At 48.0% G+C, this 20,431-nt stretch overlaps 1 protein-coding gene across 1 annotated transcript in view; it reads left to right on the forward strand.

Moving 5' to 3' along the window:
• ACAP2 (ArfGAP with coiled-coil, ankyrin repeat and PH domains 2) overlaps nucleotides 1–20,431 on the forward strand; it is a 127,274-nt gene that overhangs the window by 82,680 nt on the left and 24,163 nt on the right. Inside the window, exons 12-14 of the mRNA XM_044669497.1 lie at nucleotides 1,185–1,280; nucleotides 3,676–3,750; nucleotides 10,738–10,850. Coding sequence (XP_044525432.1) covers nucleotides 1,185–1,280; nucleotides 3,676–3,750; nucleotides 10,738–10,850 — 284 coding nt within the window. The remainder of the gene's footprint in view (nucleotides 1–1,184; nucleotides 1,281–3,675; nucleotides 3,751–10,737; nucleotides 10,851–20,431) is intronic.

Raw genomic sequence — 20,431 nt, forward strand, 5'->3', positions numbered from 1 at the left:
CTGATTGGCACCAGAGAAACTTGCTGAGGGCCTGAGGTGGGCCCCAGGCTGATGGATTCTTTCCCATTATTCAAATAATGCCCCTGGGGTAGGTGGGATATCACAGGACACTTGCAGGTCACCTGCCCCCCCCATCCCCCCCCATCTAGCACCCTGTGTTTCCCTGAGGCAGAGGAGGAAACCAGCAGAGGCCAAGCGGGCTCAGGGTTTGGGCCTATATTGGAAGCTCAATTCTGTAGCTTTTCACTGATCTTGGCCCAGAAGGGTGGGCTTGAGGGCTGTGGTATTTGGTCGTTGTTTATAAAGGGTCTCATTCCTTTCCATGCCCTGAGAACTTGGTCAGACAGACTTTCCTGGAGTTCCCATCAGGGAAGGGTGGCCCTGGCAAGCCTGGCCTCCTCTCCAGCGTTTGGCCCGGCTTTGCTTCCCTAACGCTTAGAGGTTGTGCTTTACTTTGGAGATGCTTGTGAATGGCAAGGCTCTCCCCTGACCTTTTGGGGCAGCCCCCAGGGTGTCCAGAACCAGTTTGGTTCTAGTCAGAGCGCTCGAATCTCAGGAAAAATCCATGGAGGAGGTGACTCTGGGTGTCTTGTGTCAGGACCAAGAACATCCCACATTCATCGCAGGTAGGGCCTCTGTGTACATGCAAGTGTGCGTATGAGTGTATGTGTGTAAGTGAATGTGTGTAAGTGAGTGCGTGCATGTGTACATGCAAGTGTATATGCGACTATGAGTGTATGTGCATGTGAGTGAGTGTGACTGCATATGTGTGAGTACATGTGAATGTGTGTGAGTGTGCGAGTGCACGTGTACACACGTGTGTGTGAGTGAGTGTGTGTTCTCACTTGAGCCGTGCCTCCCATCACAAGGAGGCTGATGTGATTAGGCAGGGATCGGCAGTGACTCCAACAGGAACTTGCCACAAAGGGTGGATGGGGCCGCCTTCACAGGAGCAGGAAGTGCTGCCTCGAATCCGTTTTCCCTGGAAAATGTGAAGAGGAGCCCTCGAGGCTCGTCAGTGCTCCCCCAAAGGGGGCCGACGCAGGGGATCTTCACATTGGGGAAGCAGTGCCTGTCCTGCCCCGGAGGGTCTCTTCATGGTCTGTGATTACGTTCTTGATGAACTGAGGGGGCATCGAATGAGATCCGTCTAAATGCTTGTGATCTGTTTTTCCTCCTACCAGATGTTATCTTTCATGTACGCCCACCTGGCCTTCTTTCATCAGGGATACGATCTCTTTAGCGAACTTGGGCCCTACATGAAGGATCTTGGCGCACAGGTAATGCTCTAGGAGAGGCTCTCCTTGTTTGCTTATGGGGGGTTTTAAGTGATTTTCCATAAGGCTCAGCTTGGGTGCCACCTCTTCTGGGAAGTCCCCCTTGATTCAAGTTCCCTCTCCACACAAAGCATGTGGTACTTACTACACTCATCCTCCTTTGTGTTTTCTCTTCAGCTGAATGGGAGTAGCAGCTCCCCGAAGGCAGGGATCTCTAGTTTTGTTGTCTTTGAAGCCACAGGACTAGCTTAACACAGAGTAGGCTCTTTTACAAAATATCTTATTTTTTAAAATAAAGTCTTATCTTCTGTCTTAGAATCAATATTGTGTAATGGTTCCAAGGCAGAAGAGTGGGAAGAGCTAGGCAGTGGGGGTTAAGTGACTTGCCCAGGGTCACACAGGCAGTGTTGGAGGCCAGATTTGAACCCAGTTCCTCCTGTCTTCAGGCCTGGCTCTCAGTTCACTGAGCCTCCTACATATCCCCTCATGGTAGGCTCTAACATCGGATCAGATCGAGTTAAGATGAGAAAGATGGACTTTATGGGACAGTTAGACGTCCAGGTCACGGACCCAGGCTTTGGATGTGCCCTCTTCATGAGAATGCACGAGACTTTTAGAGCCCCCCAACACTCCACAGTCTACATAGAAGGAACTTGTCCTTTTCTCATTCTGACATTCTGGTGCTAATGAAGCTCGTACCACTGGCCCGGGCCCCTCGCTCTCCTCGGCTCACTGTCACGGAAAGAAATACAGAACCCTGACAACTCCGGGAAGGGCTCGACATTCCATTTCGGAGACATCTCTGCTTCCCTTGAGTTCGTTTCTCACGTTTTAACTCTTCTGAGGATTGTTCCCGTGGCTCAGAATGCCCTGCGGGGGGGGGTGAGGGGGGGGCTGGGGAGAGCTTCTGCTCTCAGACTCTTGAGCCCTGCTTAGCCTTGGCCCCCTCGGTGACATGGCAGGTGCCCTTGGTGATGGGAGGAGGGTTTAGGGTTTCGGGTGAGAGTCGAAAGAAAAGGAGGGCAGGAGCCAATTGTCCAGAATTTTGTGTTTTATCAGAGGACCAGAAAGGAAGAGGGCCAGGAAATACGGAAGAGGAAGGACACCTGTTGGCTTTGGCTCTCCTTTTATTTTCTTGTTTGGATGAGTCTGGCCAAAAGAATACATGGGTCAGTGAACCCGTTTTACAGCTGCCTTCAGAAAGGACGGAATTTGGTACTGGTGGGGAATTTCTTATTAGAAGATGGTTCTCTCTTGATGGTGCTAAGGTTCCACTTTGGATAGAAGCGCTTCATTTTATATGCACACACACAGCAATGAGAGCCGACGTTACAGAACACCCCACAGTTTGCAAAGGCTTCCCTACGGCCTCTCATTTGATCCTCACTGCAATCTTCAGAGGTCTGTGCTGCTTTGCATTTTAGAGGCTCAGGGAGGTGGGAGCTTGCGTCCCACCAAAGAGCGAAGTAACTCGGCAGGGGCTAGAAAAATGAGAGGGGCGGCCCACAGTGGGGAGCGAGTCTGGGTACAAAGAGATTTTAGGCTAGAATATTGGGACTGGTCCAATCAGATGAACTTTAACAGGGATTGGGTCAAGAAAAGCTGGCCCCAGGATCATGGGCAGCTCTGGGGGTGCTCCAAGAGAGACCTCCCTCCTTGCCAGCATCGCCCTCTTAGTGCCTGCTCTTCTGGGGAAGTTTAGTGCAAGAAAGCACCAGCCTATTCCTGGATTAGGTGCTGAACCCTGGAGACTGACTTGGCCTCATCCCTGGTGGGCAATGTAGAGAGTCCATCGGAACTGCTTATCAGGAGCCCCCTGTGTGCCAGGCCCTGGGCCTGCAAAGACACAAACGAAAGGCACAACTGCCTTCAACGAGCTTACAGTTGTTTGGGGTTTGTTTTTCTTCTTCTTCAGTGTGGTCTTCACATTAAGAAGTCATCCAGAAAGCTGAGTTCTCCCTTCAGGGGAATTCCTGGAAGTCATGGGAATTGACAGCAAAAGGCTGCTTAAATTGCTACCCCTCCTCCTCACCCCAAACTGGTAGAGATTGGCCCCTCCTGCCTGGCCTCCTCGATTCACTTGGGCTTCTGTGGCCAACATTTGCTCAGTGGGTCAGCTAGTAAACTCCTGAAACATTTGTTGGCCTGGAAGTGGCCTTGTCTGGGCCTTAAGACTGGCCTTTGAAATGTGCCTCAGGCATAGGGGGAATGTGGGCTTTTTCACTGAGGCCTTGAGGTCCCAAAGACATGCTCTGTTGCCCCAGAGGCATGGTGGGATGATTTTTACACTGTAATCAGTTGGTTTGGGAAGGTTATGTGATGTCAATGAAGTGCCTACCCTGATTGCAGAGAGCCAGGATGGGGGACATGCTCACTTGTTCTCCTTTTCCCCCCACAGCTGGATCGGCTGGCGGTAGACGCGGCCAAGGAGAAGAGAGATATGGAGCAGAAGCACTCCACCATCCAGCAGAAGGTACTGATGGGAGCCTGAGCAGAGTGAGCTGCTGGGAGAGATGGAAGGCTGCCCAACCCCCAAGGCACTCAGCCTCCCCTTCATTTGAGGTGTTGGAATGGCCACTGGAGCATTTGTTTTTCCTATAACTTGCCTTGGAAATGGAGTCTGTCGTCTGACTCTCTGAAGTGGCCTCCCATAAGTCTGGGAGTGTGGCCCACAGCCTCCGAAGGGGACCTGCAGGTCAGAGGGCTGGTCTCTTAATCAAAAGGCAAGCCAGGGGCTGTTTGCTGCCACGACCAGGGAGTCCCAGGTTAGACTAACTTGGAAGGAGGTCCTTTAGCGGGGGAAAAGAGCCTATGGAAACCTGGCCCAGTTAGCTTTGCTCGAGCAGAAGGGAAGCAATGGCTGAAAGTGCTTTCTTTTAAATGAGGAGCCTGGCTCTTAATCCTTTTGGGGTTTCTGTATTCTAAAATGCCTGAGGATCCTGAAAATAGAGCCTAATGGGTATTCCTAAAGTTGCAATAGTAACAGCTGGTTTTTTCATGTGGAAATTTGAAATTTCCCACAATTAACCATGAGGTGATATAGCACAGCCAGGGTAGTGGAGAAGATACTCTTCCATAGATTTAAGGATCTCCGTGTGTTATTCAAGATTAAGAATCAGGAGAAGTTGGATCTGGAGAAGATGTTTGCCAGAGGAGTGCGGAGAAGGGGAAGCCATTAAGAAAAATAAGGGCCACGTAGTTGGTGGTGGGGCTTGACAAAGAGAGTCTTGACAATTTTCATCCAAGGTCACTGGAAAATGAAGTCACTCCTAGAGAATATTCCATAGACTCAGTACCTCCTAGTGTGAACTTATTTGAAAGTTGGCTTTGTTGGCTGAAATGTTCAGGCATTCATTAGAATGATGCATTTGTTGTGAGGAGAGGTCAGAGCCAGGAGATCCAGAAGAATTCCATTTCCATCCTAAAGTATCAAGTGCTTCAGATCAGTAAGTGTGAAAACAAGCCTATTTCCATAGGCATTATTTTGCTCCAAGAAGCCCTCGACTCATCCATCCCCTTTAACTGTGGAAGATAAAAAATACCCCGAGAGTCTCCTGACAGATCTTTATAGGTTTGTTCAGGTATTTCAGATCTATGAGTACGATGTGCCTGTTGCATTAGGATGAGGCCAGTGTCTTTGGAGCCTGCTACTTCTCATGAAAATTCTGCTATCAGTGCCATTGGAGAGCTGAAGGAAATGGCACTGGAAGGACGGGTGGAAAAGGCCAAGCTAAGGAGAGAGGAGAGAAAAACTAAAAGCTACTGAAGGATTTTAAAGTCAGGTTTTTGGGGGGTCCCAGAGAGAGGAGCAGTGTTTGGGGTGATGGAACGGGAGCTCTGCCTTGAATCAGAAAGGGCAGGCCAGACAGGCTCCTTCAGAGTTGGAGCTCCACCTTAGGAAGGAAAGAGTAAGAATTCATTGGCTGCCCTGGCTTCCCGGGAAGGTCTGTCTTTGACTCTGAATAGACCATCATTCCATCTTCATTGCACTAGGCTATAGGAACAAATTGTTTTCCCTGCATCCTCGGAGAGTTCCAGCCAATTTGTAGACCACCAAGTGTAATACGAATGATAACTTCTCACTTAATTTGAAATCTGCTTAAGGTTTTCATTCATTTCCTTTCAAAGTTATATTTACATTAATCATTAATCATAATATTTTATTCTGTTTTCTCTTACATGCTAACATAAGGCTGCTTTACAGGTAAAAAAAAGCACATTAACCAAGGAATTATTAAAAGCTGTGTGATAAAGTTTCTAACATTTATTTATAACTTGTAGCCACTGTTATATACTTGAAAATATTTTTGAATGTTCTTTGTCACATTTGAATTTGTGTCTTATAGAAAGATTAACTTTTTACATTCTCTATTTCCCTTTATTTATAAGCTTTTGGATTTTATATAACAAGCCCTGAGCCATGATGAAACTCAGTGTCCTGTTGATAATCTGCACCATTTTTTCTTATTTGGCAATCTGGACTTGAAAGTCACAGTCAGAGTACATATGCCTGGCACATAGTAGGCACTTAATCCATGCCTGTTGGCTGATTGTCCACCATGAGACAAAAGAACCAGATGAGAAATTTCAGCCCCGAGATGGTCATTTAGTGTCTTTTGTCCTTTGGGGTCATTTCTTCTGCAATGGAGTCTTGGTTAAATGCCATACCTCGTTTCCTTTCTGGTTCGATGGAGTCCTTTGTTATAACTTGTTCACCTATGAGGCCTTCTTGAAACCAACTGATCTTGGGTGTTAAGGAGACTCGTTGGTTTGTAGAAGTCCATCTTAGGGTTGGGAAGTAGAAACTAAGCATGGAAACAGCCCTTCCCGAAAATGTCTTGGCCTTTGAAAGACTTTGTGTTTGGGATATCTCTGAATGCGGGAAAGTTGGGGGAGGGGATTGGGAAGCACATTTTACAAATCCAACCCAGATTTGATGCAGCAGTGAGTCCAAGTCTGCTGTGGGCAGAACTGGCGCCAGCCAGAGATGGAGCTGCTTCTACTTGACCCACTGGAACAGTCCTCCCATCTCTTTGGAGGAGGTGACAGCCATGCAGTGGGGATGCAGGAATATTGGACTATCAGTACCTTTTCCAGCTGAGGATAGTGTGCCCCTAATGGACATTCTTTAATTCACCAAGGCCTGCCTTCTTGGAACTACCTTAAAAAGGGAAAAAAACCCGACCCACAAATGAACCTCCTGTGGTCCCTGTTAGCAGTTTAGAAGCACTCTTAAGGAAATGCCTAGAAACCAAATTTCTATTTAGAGGACCGTTGTTGATTCCAGACGATATGGCGGAATAAGCAGCTATTTCTATTTGGTACAGAAATTCTGAGGGAGAATCCTCACATGTACTTTTGGAGTATCATGTCTTCCTTTTTGCAGAGATTCTCGAGATCCCTCTGAGGAGATGCTGCCTCCCTTACGCCCCCACTCCTCTCCCTGTCCCTCCCAAGCATTTAGCAGTCTCTTTACTCATTCTCGTCCTTGGCTCCTCTTGTCTGTGGCTAATCGTCCACACAGCTGCAGGAAATGGTGGGACTCTGTTGCTGTCCTGAAGAGTTTCAGAGCTCTTAAGGGTAACGAACAGCATAGCCCCTGGGGCACCCATCTAGCCTTCCTCTATCTGATACTTGTCTGGCACCCCTCTCTTGGGTGGCGTCTTTTTTGGCCATGGTCCCCCTGCACTTGCTTCATGATTCTGTGCTCCCCCTTCCTTCCTTCTGCTCCAGAAGGACAGAGGCCATGCTCCTGAGACAGAGTGTGCATATATGACCATGTTATTTCACTTGGGCCTGTTGGAGCCTCCTGGTTGATCCTCACTGTGAAAAACCATTTTAGATTAAAGAAATTGAAATGAAGGATTTTAGAATGGAGAAAAGAGAAAAAGAAGACGAGGTGTCGATCATTTCCCTTTCTGATGCTACTTACGTGACCGATTTCCAGAGGAAATGACTCAACACAAAATTCAGATCTGATCGGATTATTTCACAGCTTCTTTCTTTTTCGAATCGACCTGCTTATTTTTTTTTTATAAATATTAGATATGGTTTAACCAAATTTTAGATCAGAGGTCCTATCAGGTAAAGGGTTTTGGGTAGGTTTCGAAGGAGTTTGAAATTAGTACTCACCTGAGTGACTGAATGGTCACGTGATTTTCATGCTTCACAATTCTCCTGTACCTTTTCTTAGGAGATGGTTATAACCCTTTAGTTTGTTTTGTGAGTTGTAATTTTTAGTTTCTGAAATCATGATGCTAACTTGTTGGCCATCTTGCTTTTAATTAAGGCAGCCAGGTGGTGCTGCGGATAGAGCTCTGGGACTAGAATCCGGAGGTTCTCATCTAACCTCAGACTTTCCTAACTGGGTGAGCCTGGGCAAGTCTGAAGCACCTTCTCCAGCCTGAATGGAAATGGGCATTGGAAGGGTATCTCTTTCTGTTTGCTGGAGAACCCCAGCCCTGGGTTTTATTATAGCAGGAGATTGGTGAGTGGGACCTTTTGGGAGCTGAATCTGAATAGCAGCCAGCAGGAAGGTTTTAAGAAGAAGCAGTGAGGAGAGGTTCTTGGGGAAGTTTGCATTGGAAACATCATTTAAACCCCCTTTAGAAGCCTCAGAGATGTTCAACTTAGTGTTTGGGGGCCAGGCTCTCTTGACAGTTTACCCACATAAGGTGGGATAAACCCATTGCTTCAGAATCCTGTTTGAACTGTGATTTTGATTATTTGTGGAAGTTCCGTGCAGAAGATTGATCACTAGAGTTGGAAAGACAAGTGATAGCGCCTGACACACGAAGGCTGCCTGTAGTTTCGGCACCAAGGCAAGGCCTGCTGACATGAATTTTCAGAGCGAGTGGCGTTCTCGGAAAGAGCTGAAAAAATCTACTACTTGGGCCCTTGTCTTAGAAATGTTTACGTGAAGCGTGAAGAGCAAAGAATGCTTGTGCCTAGTGAGCAGAAGTTTGGGGGGGATGCCTAGAATGGTCGCAAGTTCATCCTCCCTTCGAAAGCCATGGCCATGTTAGGTGGGCAGCCTAGATAAGTGTCTCTTCATTGCCTGTTGCAGTGGAGCCAGCAGGATCTGAGAAGACTATAGGGATTAAAACGTCATGGAACAGAAGAACCTTTGAGATCCCGTAGTACAACTCTCTTGATTTACAGATGAGAGACTTTCAGAAGGATGAATGAAGAGTGAGGGGCAGAGACTATGGGGACCCCTGATCTGGCAGGCCTTCTAATGTGTTGCTGCTGCTGCTAGTGGAGACTCAGTCTAAAGTCCAGGCGACAGTTTGCTATTCCTTCCTCAACTTAAAACGCTGGGTTTAAGCTTCCTGGTCTTGCGCGGCCAGTCTAAGTTTGTGTGTCAGAGGAGGGAGTCATTCCCTCCTGGCTGGGGGGCTTTGGGATCTTGGCAGCCCCCAGCATGCTGCTAGAGGTCCAGATGAGCTGGGCTGTGAACTCTATGGGTTCCCCAGGCCAGAGAAATCTCAGGTGTCACCCCCAAGGAGCAAAGGAGCCCCTCTTCCCCATCCACACTGGAAATGTAGTCTCTGGCTTTTCTTTTTACGTTCTTTCTTCCCAAGATGGTTTTTCCCATCCTTCTTCGCACTCCTATTATTGCTTCATTTCCCCCTGCAGACAGCAGAGTCTTGCCACCTGACATGAGCTCCCTCATTCTTCTGGCTGTGTGTGTGTGTGTGTGCGCGTGTGCGCATGTGCGTGCACTCTTACACCCTCCTGCTGCCCCAGACGCCCCTCCACCCCATATATACACTTACACATGGCTTTCTGCCAGGCTCAGAAGGATGAGAGAAAGGACTCTTCCTGTTAGATATGGACCCTTCCAGGTGGTTCTTCACTTTCACCGAAGGGCAGAATCGGCCACCCTCTGCCATTCACCTCACCAACTTGCATTTCTTCTTGACTCAGTTCTCATGGATCATTATGCAGAAGTCTGCCAGAGGCAGACAAATGGAGAAACAGGGCCAGAGGCTAAGAATCTTCTTGCCTTTGCTGGGATCATCTTTGGCAGAGACCACCCAGCTCCGTTTTTGTTCTTTTTTGCTAGGAGCATCTAATGCATCCATCCAGGCCTTAAGAGCTCTTACAAGAGGCCTTTCTGGTGTGTGCAAGGTTTTGGCCATCCACCCCAACTCTCCTTTATGTGAGACGGTCACTAACGGTTCTCCCTGGACTTCACCTTCACCTTCAGTGGGACAATTTTATAGCATTTCTCTGCTGCCTCCTGCCTTGCAGAAATTATTAATGCAGTTTCCTGGTGTTCTTTGTGCTGAGACTAGTCAAGGCCGACAGGTGGTGGGGTTAGTGGAGAGAGAGCCAGTCAGGAAGGCCTGGTCTGAGTGTGGCCTTGGGCTCGCACTCGGGGGTAAAGCCAGCATTCTCTAGACTGCAGTTTGGGAGAGGTGCCAGGCCTTCCTGGAAAGGGGCTACCCCACTGGCAGTTCTTTGTGCTGATGAAATCACAAAAAGGAAAACCAAGAGAGGTGAGGCCCTGCCACTTTTGGGATAGTGCTCCATTAAGCAGTGCTTCCCATTTCCTCATGGCACCTTCATGGCAAGGCACATCCTGTTTCTCTTTGTCGTCTTTCTTTTTTGCCCTCTCCTCTGATGTCTCACTATTATTGACTATCCATCTGTCTGTGCTGAGGCAGAGGGCCCGAGGAGCAGCTACTGCCTGTGGACGTGCCTGTGGTGCTCTCCGATCAGGCCAGAGGCTGTCATTTTTTCTGTCTTTATCCATAGTCCTTAGCACAATCCTGGCACACAGTAGGCACTTAATAAATGTTGATGATCATGATTGTGACTGTCCAGGACATGCTGCTGCCCACCAGGCTATCTAAGGGCCTGGACTAGCTAGTCAATAGCAGCCTAGACATCTGCCCTTCTCAAAGGTCTGACCAATGAATCCGCTTGTTCCAGAGAGATCCAGAGTGGGAACTCTGGCTCCGTGGCCTCCAGGAAAGCTTTTAAGGACCCTGCTTCCTACCACTACCCTTTGCTTACCCCTCTATATAACAGATGGTTGTCAGGAGGTCCTAACATTAGAGTAAAGATGCCCTTCTCCCCTCCAGGAGCCTAAACCTGGCTTTCTGCAATCTTTGCTTCTGTAGCTGCCAGTCCTGGAGCCCAGCAGAACTAGTCTAGGTCCTGTTCCCTGACGAAGCTCTCCCTCCATTTGGGGATGTTCACCATGTCCACTCCTGTATCGCCACAACCTTTCCTCCCAGCTTGTATTGTGCTTCAGTAAAGAGGAAGCTGCCCTTGACGGGATGACCCTGATTGTGTCACTGCCCACTGAGTTTTAGAAGTGTGCCCAGTGCTTGTTCCAAAGATCACAAAAGGGCAGTGATGACTGCCATGTATTGCTCTGGTCTGACAGTCTGTCTCTGCCTTGGGATTCTCCTCGTCCCTAAAGGGATCTGTCTCTCGTTTGACCCAGGACTTCTCCAGTGATGATTCCAAGCTCGAATTTGATGTCGATGCGGCCAGCGGCATCGTCATGGAAGGCTATCTTTTCAAACGGGCCAGTAATGCCTTCAAGACTTGGAACAGGTAAGACGTCTTCTGTACGTGCCCCCCCCAGACAGCGGCTTCCTTATCTCCATTTTCTGGCTTCTCATCGCAACCATCTAAACTCTCGTGCATTTCCTCAGCCACACAAGGTTTTGTGATTGCATTTGAAGGAAAAGGGGGGAAAGTTGTTCCAGTCCATTTTCAATGTAAATGACACCGAAAGGTTTGATGGTTCTCACAAGTGCTTAGATTTTTAGAAATCCTTTCTGCACAGTATAGCAAGCCACATTGGAAGCGAAATGTTCAGGCCAATAAGGTCCTTGCACACTGCATGTGAACCTTTTTTTTTAACCCTCACCTTCCATCTTAGAATCAATACTGTGTATTGGCTCCAAGGCAGAAGAGAGGTAAGGTTAGGCAATGGGGGTTAAGTGACTTGCCCAGGGTCACACAGGTAGTCACACGTGTCTGTGGTCAGATCTGAACCCAGGACCTCCTATCTCTAGTCCTGGTTCTTAATCCACTGAGCCACCCAGCTTCCCCAATAGCCTGGGGAGGCACGGTCAGACTGTGGTCAGAGTAGAAGCAGAATGGGGTGCCTGTGGTACTACCAGGGAGATGTGTGGGTTGTTGGATGTGATAGCCTAAGAAGATGATTCACTCTTACGTGGCAGCCAGAGGAGAAGTAGAACTCCTGGGTTCCAAAGAGACAACAGAGAGGCCTGCTGTTCTCTGCCCCATCACAGGACATCCATCAGGAGGCAGGGGTGCTCTCAGGAGGGCAGGCTACCAGCTTAGGTTGCTCAAGGGAGAAGCAAAGCCTAGGGCAGCATTGGCGAAGATGGGCCAGGCGAGCTGTCACTGGGCAGCTGCTCTGTACCCCCTCTTCCCAGCGCCCCAGGACATTTTTTTGTATGTCCCCCACCCCTCTGTCCAGCAGTCCAAACCCTCAACTCTCCAGTAATCCAGAGCTCATAGACAGCTTGAATTTGCCCTCTGGGCATGAGAAGGTTCGCCAGTGAGGGCCTAGAGTGAGACAGAAGCCTCAAAGGGCCAAGCCAGGACAGGTGAAGGGAAACTGCCAGTAAGCAAGGTTCGGTTTGCCTGGGGCTGCCTGGGAAGGAAGCTGTTGTCAGTCTCTGTGGAGGCTTTCAAACAGCAATGAAGTGTTTTCTTGGGGACCCTTTGGGAGTTAGTTGTGATCTCCTTGCCAGCTCTGAGTCTCCATGAACCTGTAAACATAATGTTTCCCTTGTAGGGGCCAGGCGCCAGGAACATCCGGGGGGGCAGGGTTAAATCTTTAGCCCAGGAAGTTGGTGACCGTTACTGTATGACTGTAGGAGAGTTTGGTTTTTTCCCTAAATCTCTCACTTGAGTTTATTTTGGCATGATTCGTTTTTCTCCTAAAAGTGGTGTGCAAAGAAGAATGAGAGGTAATTGGGATTAGGAATCCTCCTTATTCAGTAGCATGTGGGTGATTATTTTTAATGTCATTTGCAGGGTTATTCACATTTCATTTAGTTTACTGTTTAGACAAACAGCAGAGAGAGATAAAATTGTGTTTTTTTTTTCTTGGCCATATAGAAGAAATCGAATTTAATGTGGTAGGTTAGCCTTAGGCCCTGCTTTCTTTTTCATTACTGATTTTGGTCAAGTCTGCAAGTATTTCTCAAGCTCTTACTGCATTCCAACTTCTGTGCTGATAAGTGCAGGGAATCCAGAGAAAGCCCTTCCTTGTTCCTGGTCCATTGAAGACACTTCTCCACCCAGTGCAGACCCTAACCCAGTTTTGGCTTTCTGGAGGGATCCAGGCCCTTCTTGGAAATTGTCTTCTGATTAGAAAGCGCTCAGATGCTAAAGGCAGGAGGGTCTTAGACCTGGAGCTGGCAGTCTGACTTTTTGCTGGTCCTCATAAAACTCCAGAGAGAGTCGAGAAGGGGCCTTGTCTAAAGAGATGGTGAGCTTATACTTCACCCATCTACCCATCCTGTTACATGGCAGGGTTCCTGGTGGCACTCTGCTGCTGTTACATAATCAGGGCGTCCCAAGATGGCAGACCTGCTATGTGGAGCCTCGGACGTGTTTGTCTGCACCTTTATTTTATTAAACAAGGAAAGCAAAGGAAATTCCTCAAACTGCTGCTATGAGAAAGGAACCAAAGGCCAGTGCCCAGGGAGAGGTGCCTTTGCTTTGGGGAAGTAAAAAAGGTCATTTGGTTATTCTTTTAATGAATTAAAATGAAGAGTAAATAAGAGGACATCAGTTTAGTGAGCAGAATTCCTGGCTCCTCAGTCCATTGATAACAGTGTTGGGTAGTGCAGGGGGAGCCACCTTGAGAGCCTGAAAGATCCTGGTTCCAGTGTGACCTCTGCCCCTCCTGGCTGGGCAGCCTCCCAAGGTGCTGAGGCCTTCCTTTCTTCCAGATGGTTTTCTCCACAGGCCTGACCCTGCAGGTGCTCCTTCCACAGAGCCTGTGAAGTTCCATTAAGTCTATTTGTAGAACACTTAGCCCAGAATTCCTTCTCCTTCCCTCCTTCCCCAGAGTTATGACCATGATCTTAATAGACAGACCGCCTGACTAGGGGGCACAGTTCTAGCTACATAAGCTTAGCTTCTAAAAGAATAGTTGTTGCTTTCCGTTTTCAAGAGAAATCTGGGAAGAAGCAAACTACTTTCATCTCCCTTTGGTTGGCGAAGAATTCACTTCAGGACTGCTAGCGATGGCCATCAGACCCATCGTCTGGTTTAGACTGGTTTAGATGGTCCTTTGGAAGGACAATCTGTTTTTATTGAAAAACCAAAATGACAACAGGATGTCACGATTCTCAGGGGAAATCCCTCACTTTGAAGTGGAGAGGGCCTTGAGGGAGGAGAAGGAGAAGTTGGCAGAAAAGTGTAGGGAGAAGCTTGTACCTGACTTTGTGAGAAGCAGCCCAGGAGCCAGGGGAGACTCTGCTGGGCTCGAGTCGGGAGCGATCCTGCCTCGCCCCTCTCTGGGCCTTCGTCTTCTTTCCTGTTTAATGGGGGATGATAGTCAGAGCACTTTCCTCCTTGTACTGGGGTGATGCTCTCTCAATGAGACTTTTAGCTATTGTTCATGCTTCCAGTATGAATCAGCTGTTGTCTTTGGACTCTTTGGTGTGTTGGGACGCTCCAGCTTTCTGTCTACGATTTGCTCAGGATCTGTCCTTGCCCTCTGACTGGGTCGGTTCCTTTCCCATGCTCCCAGCTCTTGTGATCTGAGCCAGAGAGAGTGTTTGGGAGGCCGCCTGTGCTTTGAGTGCTTGACTCGAGAGGAATCTGCTGCCCAGAGCTGGGATTCAGCCCCCAGAAGCTACCACTTCTTCGTTTCTGTGCTTGATGCACTTGAGCCTGGGAAGAGGCTTCCAGTTACAAGGCCAGACCGAAGTCAAACATGGCAAACTTGGTGAAGGCAGCTGCTGCCCTGGGCATGGCGGAGTTGGGCTGGTGGATGTGGTCTAACTGGCTATGAGATAATTTTTCATCTGAGCCTCTCTTGACTTCATTTTACATGGGGGGGAAGCTGTGACCTTGAATGACAGGAGTTGGCTATGGTTACATGCTTTGTAAGCAACTGAGGCAAAATATGAACCCAGGTCTCTTGGCTCCAAGGGCAGCATGTTCCCCACTATGTCGAGCCCAGCACAGCCCAGGGGAGAGTGCATCTGGCCTCGGGGTGCCCAGCTTTGAATCCTGCCTCCAATATTTGGTTGTTGCTGAACTTTAATGGTCTGGCCCTCTACTTATTTGCTCCTCTGGGAAATGAGGGTAAAAATGCATTGCCTGCCCCACACATTAGATTAGTTACGAGGAAAGCCCGGATAATGTAAGCATTGGCCAAAGTACCTCTGTAGAATATTTGTTAATAAAAGAAGGCCAGCTTTAATAGGGGAATGATAAAACTACCTAGGAAGCAGATTGTGCAAAATTCACATTCTTCTGTTGTCCTTTTTAATGGCACATTTGTAGGGCTACGTTTAATGTCATTTAGCCAGCAGTAGGGACCTGCTGACCAAGCTGTGGTCAGAGAGGAGCTCGGCCCTTGTGGGGCTCACAGTGTCTGGGTGTGTGCATGTGTGCACGAGAGAGCACAGCCAGAGAAATAACCATAAAAGGAATCATCTGTGACCTGTACAAAGTGAGGTGGGAAGGAGGGGACTGGATCGGGAGGAAGATGCTATTTGGGATGGTCTTCAAAGCAACGTAGAAAGTCTGGTGAGGGCTGAGGATTAGGAGGTCAGGGCACTGAACGAGGAGAGTTTGTATGTGAGGATTGTGAACAAGGAGAAGGAATCCACATCCGTGTAATTTGGACATACAGCAGAGAAGGGGAATCCCTCACCCCTAAAGTGTTGACCCAGCACCCCCTCCTGATCAACCTTCACTTTCTAAGAAGACTGTACAAGTTGATCTTTGATCTTTAATCCAAAAACTATGAGCACTCCCTATTTCCATCGTTCTCTTTCTCCCTGCTCCCCTGCCCTCAGTGCTACAGAGAACCAAGAAGCAGAAGCTTGCTCTTGCTGCAACGAAGCATGGCATTTTGGGAAGGAACTTTCTGGGATAGGACATCAGTGTCCTATCTACCGTCAAGAGCCTAGTGTTTGGCTGGAGTCATTATTCTCTTAGTGCCTCCTTCCCTACCAAATGCCAAAATCATTTGAGGTAGAGACTGAGACTAGTGAAATGCCCAGCATGGGAAGAGGCTGAGTCAGCCTTGAGGTCCAACCTCGAGGTGAAACACCATTCAAAGGGGAAGGAGTCAGAATGTGACAATAGGGGTAGCTGAATGGAGACTGGACTGCAGGAGGGAGTGAATAGAGGCAGGCAGGCAGGCAGGCAGGCAGGCCCACCAAAGGTCTGTCCAGGCATAAGTGATTGGAGAGGAGCTGTAAAGGGGAATCCTAGGCTGGGAGAGAAAGTTAAGGATCCAGGATGGTTTGTAGGTGATGAGTCTGAGGGCCTAGGAAGGAGGAGGGGGGGAGGTTAAGGAGGAAGGTAAATTCTGTTTAAGCTGGCTCCTGGACATCCATTCAAGGTGTCTAAGAGGCAGTTGGAAAGGTGAGATTGGAGGGCAGCAGAGAGACCAGGGCAGGAAGTAGATTTGAGAATCATCAGCACAGAGATGGCCATCAAATCCACAGGAGCTGATGAGATCCTCAAGGGAAGGAGTCTCAAGGGAGGAGAGCAGAGACCCTGTGCCAGAGGCCCGAGAGATGCCTATGGTTAGAGGGTGTGATCTGGAGGAGAAGCCCGCAAAGGAGACTGAGAAGGAGCAGTCGGAGAGGGAGGAGGAGACCCAGGAGAAAGGGGAGTCCTGGATACCTAGAGAGAAAGGAATTTCAAGGAGGAGAGTGTGAGCCCCAGTCAGAGGCTGAAGTGAGGGCAGAAAAAATTGGCTAAGAGATCACCGGTAACTTTGGAGAAAGCAATTTCTAAGGACTGATAACATTAGAAGCCAGAGAAGAGACACTGGAGGCACCAAACTGCAGACTTTTTACAGAGTTTAGTCACAAAGGGCAGAAGACAAATAGGATGATGGTTAGCAGAGATGGGAGGGTTAAATGAAAGCCTTTTCTGGCCCTGGGCATGTTTCTAGTCAGCAGGGAAGGAGCCAGTAAGTGACAGAGGAGGGGATGACAAAAGGGGTGATCTGTTAGATGAAGTGGGGTGAGATGGGACCATGTGAACATGTGGGGGGGGGGTCAGGCCATCTCATTATAATGTAGGAGAGAAGTGAAGGAAGAGAGTGGAATGGAAGGCACTTGGGTGATGGGAAATGAAGGAGGAATTCATGGAGAATGTCCTCAGCTTTTCTGTAAATTATAAGGCAGGGGTCTCAGCTGAGAGGGTTGGGGAAGAAGGAGCCATGGGGGGTGGGGTATGAGGGCTGGAACAAGTGGAAAGAAAGAGCTTTATTTCAGTAATGAGAGGGAGTACATCAAAGAACACTACCATGGGGGAAGAGAGATTCTCTAAAGGAAAATGAGGTCCATCTGTGGGTAAAATAGGCAGGGCCGGTGTTCAGAGAGGCCACTCCTCTTGTCTACAGAGAAGGGCAGGCCCAGCTCCTTAAGGCAACTGACACTCAGACCCCAAGAGGAGATGTTTGTGGCCAGTCACATAGAGGGCAAAGTATAGCCGTGAACCACACCATCAGGTAGATAAGGACAATTCCTGCCTTGGGACAGTGTCTTCTCCATCACCTGCAGGAAGGAGTATTTCTAAGAGGGGACCCAAAAGAAAAAAAGAGGCCACAGCTTAGAAATTGTCTAGAAAAGGGGACAGCAAATTGGATACAGTAGAATGCCAATGAGGCCTGCAGAGACTAGAGAGGGACTAAGTCAGGATCATGAATCAAAGAGTGAAAGTCTAAAATAGGCAGAAAGAGAAGAGAAATCATAAAGAGAATGAGAGAAGGGGATCAGAGTTAGAAAAAAACCATGAAAAATGTAAAGCTAAAAAACAGTTTGAAGGGAAAGAGAAGGATTGTATGAATACTTAAGGACAAAAGAGGGGAATCATTCAACAGTTAGATCAGAGGAAGAAGGGGGAAAAAAGGGCTAACAGAGAGGGGGAGGGGGACTTGGAAGCATAAGCATGAAGGGAAGAGAGCAGAGGAGACGAGAGGCTTGCCTTAAAGTTGGTGATGCTAAAATGAACAAAAGGACAAAGGGAAGAGGGGAAGCCCTAATTGGAGGGGGGAGGAGAACTCTTACTCATAACTTTAAGTGGGAATGAATTAGACAATCAGATAAAATGCAGAAGAGGCTTGATTGGACTAGAAAACAGAAGCCCACCTCATACACAGCAGAAAACAAAGGCCCGAAAGACAGTTTACTATGTGTTTGGTAAATCTCCCAAAGCAGGATTTGCAATCATGCCGTCTGTCAGACAAAGCAAACTAAACATTCTCACCCTTAAAAAAGAGAACCAGGGCAACCACAGTGTGGCTGAAAGGAAAGGTAGACGGCCAACCAGTGCCAGGAGTAAACCTGTGAGCCCCCTTAGCTTTTATATTCAGAAGGGAAAATTATTCACTGAATGTCAGTGAGCCCTAATAATACTCTGTAGCGGGGAATTTCTGTATCTCTGTCTTGGTTTGAGAAGACAAACCAAGGGGGAAATGTAGAATTGAGAAACCTGAGGTCAGAGACTTGAGGCATTGGCTAAGGGGGCTGCTAAAGAATAGGTGCATTTCTTAGCACACTTGGAACTTTGACAGCACTAGGGCCAGAGAGATTGCAAAACAGGGTAAGAAGGCAGAAAAAGTCAACATGTCTTGTATAACCCATAAGGCAGTAAAATCATCAACTCAGAGAATCCAAAGGGCACAGACTCCGGTGGAACCCTGACAAGGAAATTCCAAGGAACAAATTCTAAAAATAGTCATTTTGTGAAAGCAAATGGAAAGGAGAAAAGAGCCTGCCCACATTTCTGGGATACACCAAGGCAGTCTTCTTGGAAAAAGCACATTCCTCTCTGGAAACACGGGTGAACAAGATAGAAAAGGAGAGAATTAACCGACTACTTGAACTTGCATTTTAAAAATTCAAAAGCCAACAAACACATTACAAATTGGAGATGATCTAGGTGCCCCCCCTCATTCCCCCCCACTATAGAAACGAGAACTCCAACAACTAGAGCTAGAGGGAGGGGTTTGGAAAACCCTAGAATTTGATCCCAGAAGCCAGAGGCAGCCCTCTGGTGACATCGTTGTTGGCTTGTCCTGTGCTTGTCATTATGGAGGGCAGGTGGAAGATGGGGAGACTCGAGTCAGATGCCAAAGTTCCTTGTGTCATGAGAGCAGCATTGCTGAGATTCATCTCAAAGAAGTTCCCAATCCCCTGACCCCAGGGGTCCTCTGGAAGGCCCTTCACTTTGATCTTAACCAAGACAAGCTCTTCCTGTACAAGGGAGAACAGGACAAGGAGGGCTTGGCTGATTGGGGGCCAGTGTGAGGCTGCTGTGAATCATAGTTCATCTCATGTGTTTACTGTTGAAGGACCGTGGAACAAGATCCCCATAAAATTCACACTTTACATTTTTTCAGATTGGAAAAAAAAAAAAAAGATTCTGTCACGTTTGACTCAGATTACTGAATTCTCAGAGTAGAATTTGTCCACGCCAACCCTGGGATCCATGAACTTAAGAAAAAATGCATTTTGCACCATTGTGCTTCCCTAGAATTGATTCCCCCTTGTGTGTATCGCCCATCGTGACTCTGAGGAGGCTGCCGGCCCCAAAGGGCCGGGCCCTGAGAGAGGCTTCCAGGTCCTGCTCCGTGCTAGTGAGGGTGCTCAGCTGTGATCCTGCTTGCTCGGTTTTCACAGCACGCTCGCCCTCTGCTTATTTTGCTCATTTGCATTTTCATTCTTTTTTCTACCTTTCTTTTATGTTTTAATCCTGCCCCATTTTTTCACATGACAGGAGAAAGCCAGATCACATCAGGTACCAATTAGCTGCTTCTTTTCCTCCCACCTTCTCCAGTGTTCTCTTTTGGCATGAAAAAGCTCACAATTAACCTACGTTGACATTTCACATGGATTACTTGCAATGGATAGAAAGTCTCGTTATGCACCAAATCTGACAAAGTGGGGTGGACTAGTTCTTAGGGGGGCTGCCTACTGGGGTTTCTCATTTTTAACCTGGCAAAAAAACATTTACTATATCCCCAGGCTCCAACAGAGCCAGAAACACCAGGCTTTGTGTGCCTTCGTGGCAGGCATGGAAGAAGTTCCTGTACCCGACTGTTCTTAGTGCTAGGGTAACGGTGGCCAAGAAACACTGAAGCTTTTCTCCCTTAGTTTCCAGAGTTTTTTGTTACCATCATCTGCTGAAAAGAAGGGTAATAAATGGCTGGTATGTCAAGTGCCCGCCATTCTAGAGCTGGCACGTGCTCAGCTTGTCGATCTCGAGGGCAGCCGTGCTATCTCCCATGAGAACAGGACTAGGCTCGCCTTTTCCCATATCTCTTGCTGTTGGGGATGAAACTTAGATTCATCTGGAAACAGGAATCTGATCATTGTTCTCGACTTCACAGAGACTAGTGATTGCAGATAGAGGAATCCTGATGGGCAGAAAGAAGGGCAGAGTTCTGTTTCTCGGCACTGCCCTTCTCCGGAAATTTGATTTTGAAGTCCTCACGTTCTAATATATGTATATGTATATATTTCAACCCCTACCTTCTGTCTTAGAACCAATACTTGTATTTGTTCCAAGGCAGAAGAAGAGCAGGAAGGGCTGGGCAGCGCCCAGTTAGGAAGCGTCTGAGGTCAGATTTGCCCCCCAAACCTCCTGGCTCCGAGGCTGACTCTCAATCCACTGAGCCACCTCACCTCCTCCTCTAGGATTTTTTTTCAGAATAGATAGGAAGAACTCATTTTTGCAGATTTAACTTGACGGCTGTGTCTTCCTTACATAAGAAGGGCATTGCTATAAAGCGGAGTCTATTTCTACAATTGTCTTTCCCGAAGCTCACATATTAATCTGCCCTTGGCTTTTTCATATCACGGTCACTGAGAATAGACGATTCTGCTGTTTGCCCCATACCAGGGTAGCTGTCATCCCAAACTTCTGGGCCCGTTTGAGGTTGGATT

This window comes from Gracilinanus agilis, chromosome 3 (genome assembly GCF_016433145.1).
Source record: "Gracilinanus agilis isolate LMUSP501 chromosome 3, AgileGrace, whole genome shotgun sequence".
Classification (NCBI taxonomy): domain Eukaryota; kingdom Metazoa; phylum Chordata; class Mammalia; order Didelphimorphia; family Didelphidae; genus Gracilinanus; species Gracilinanus agilis.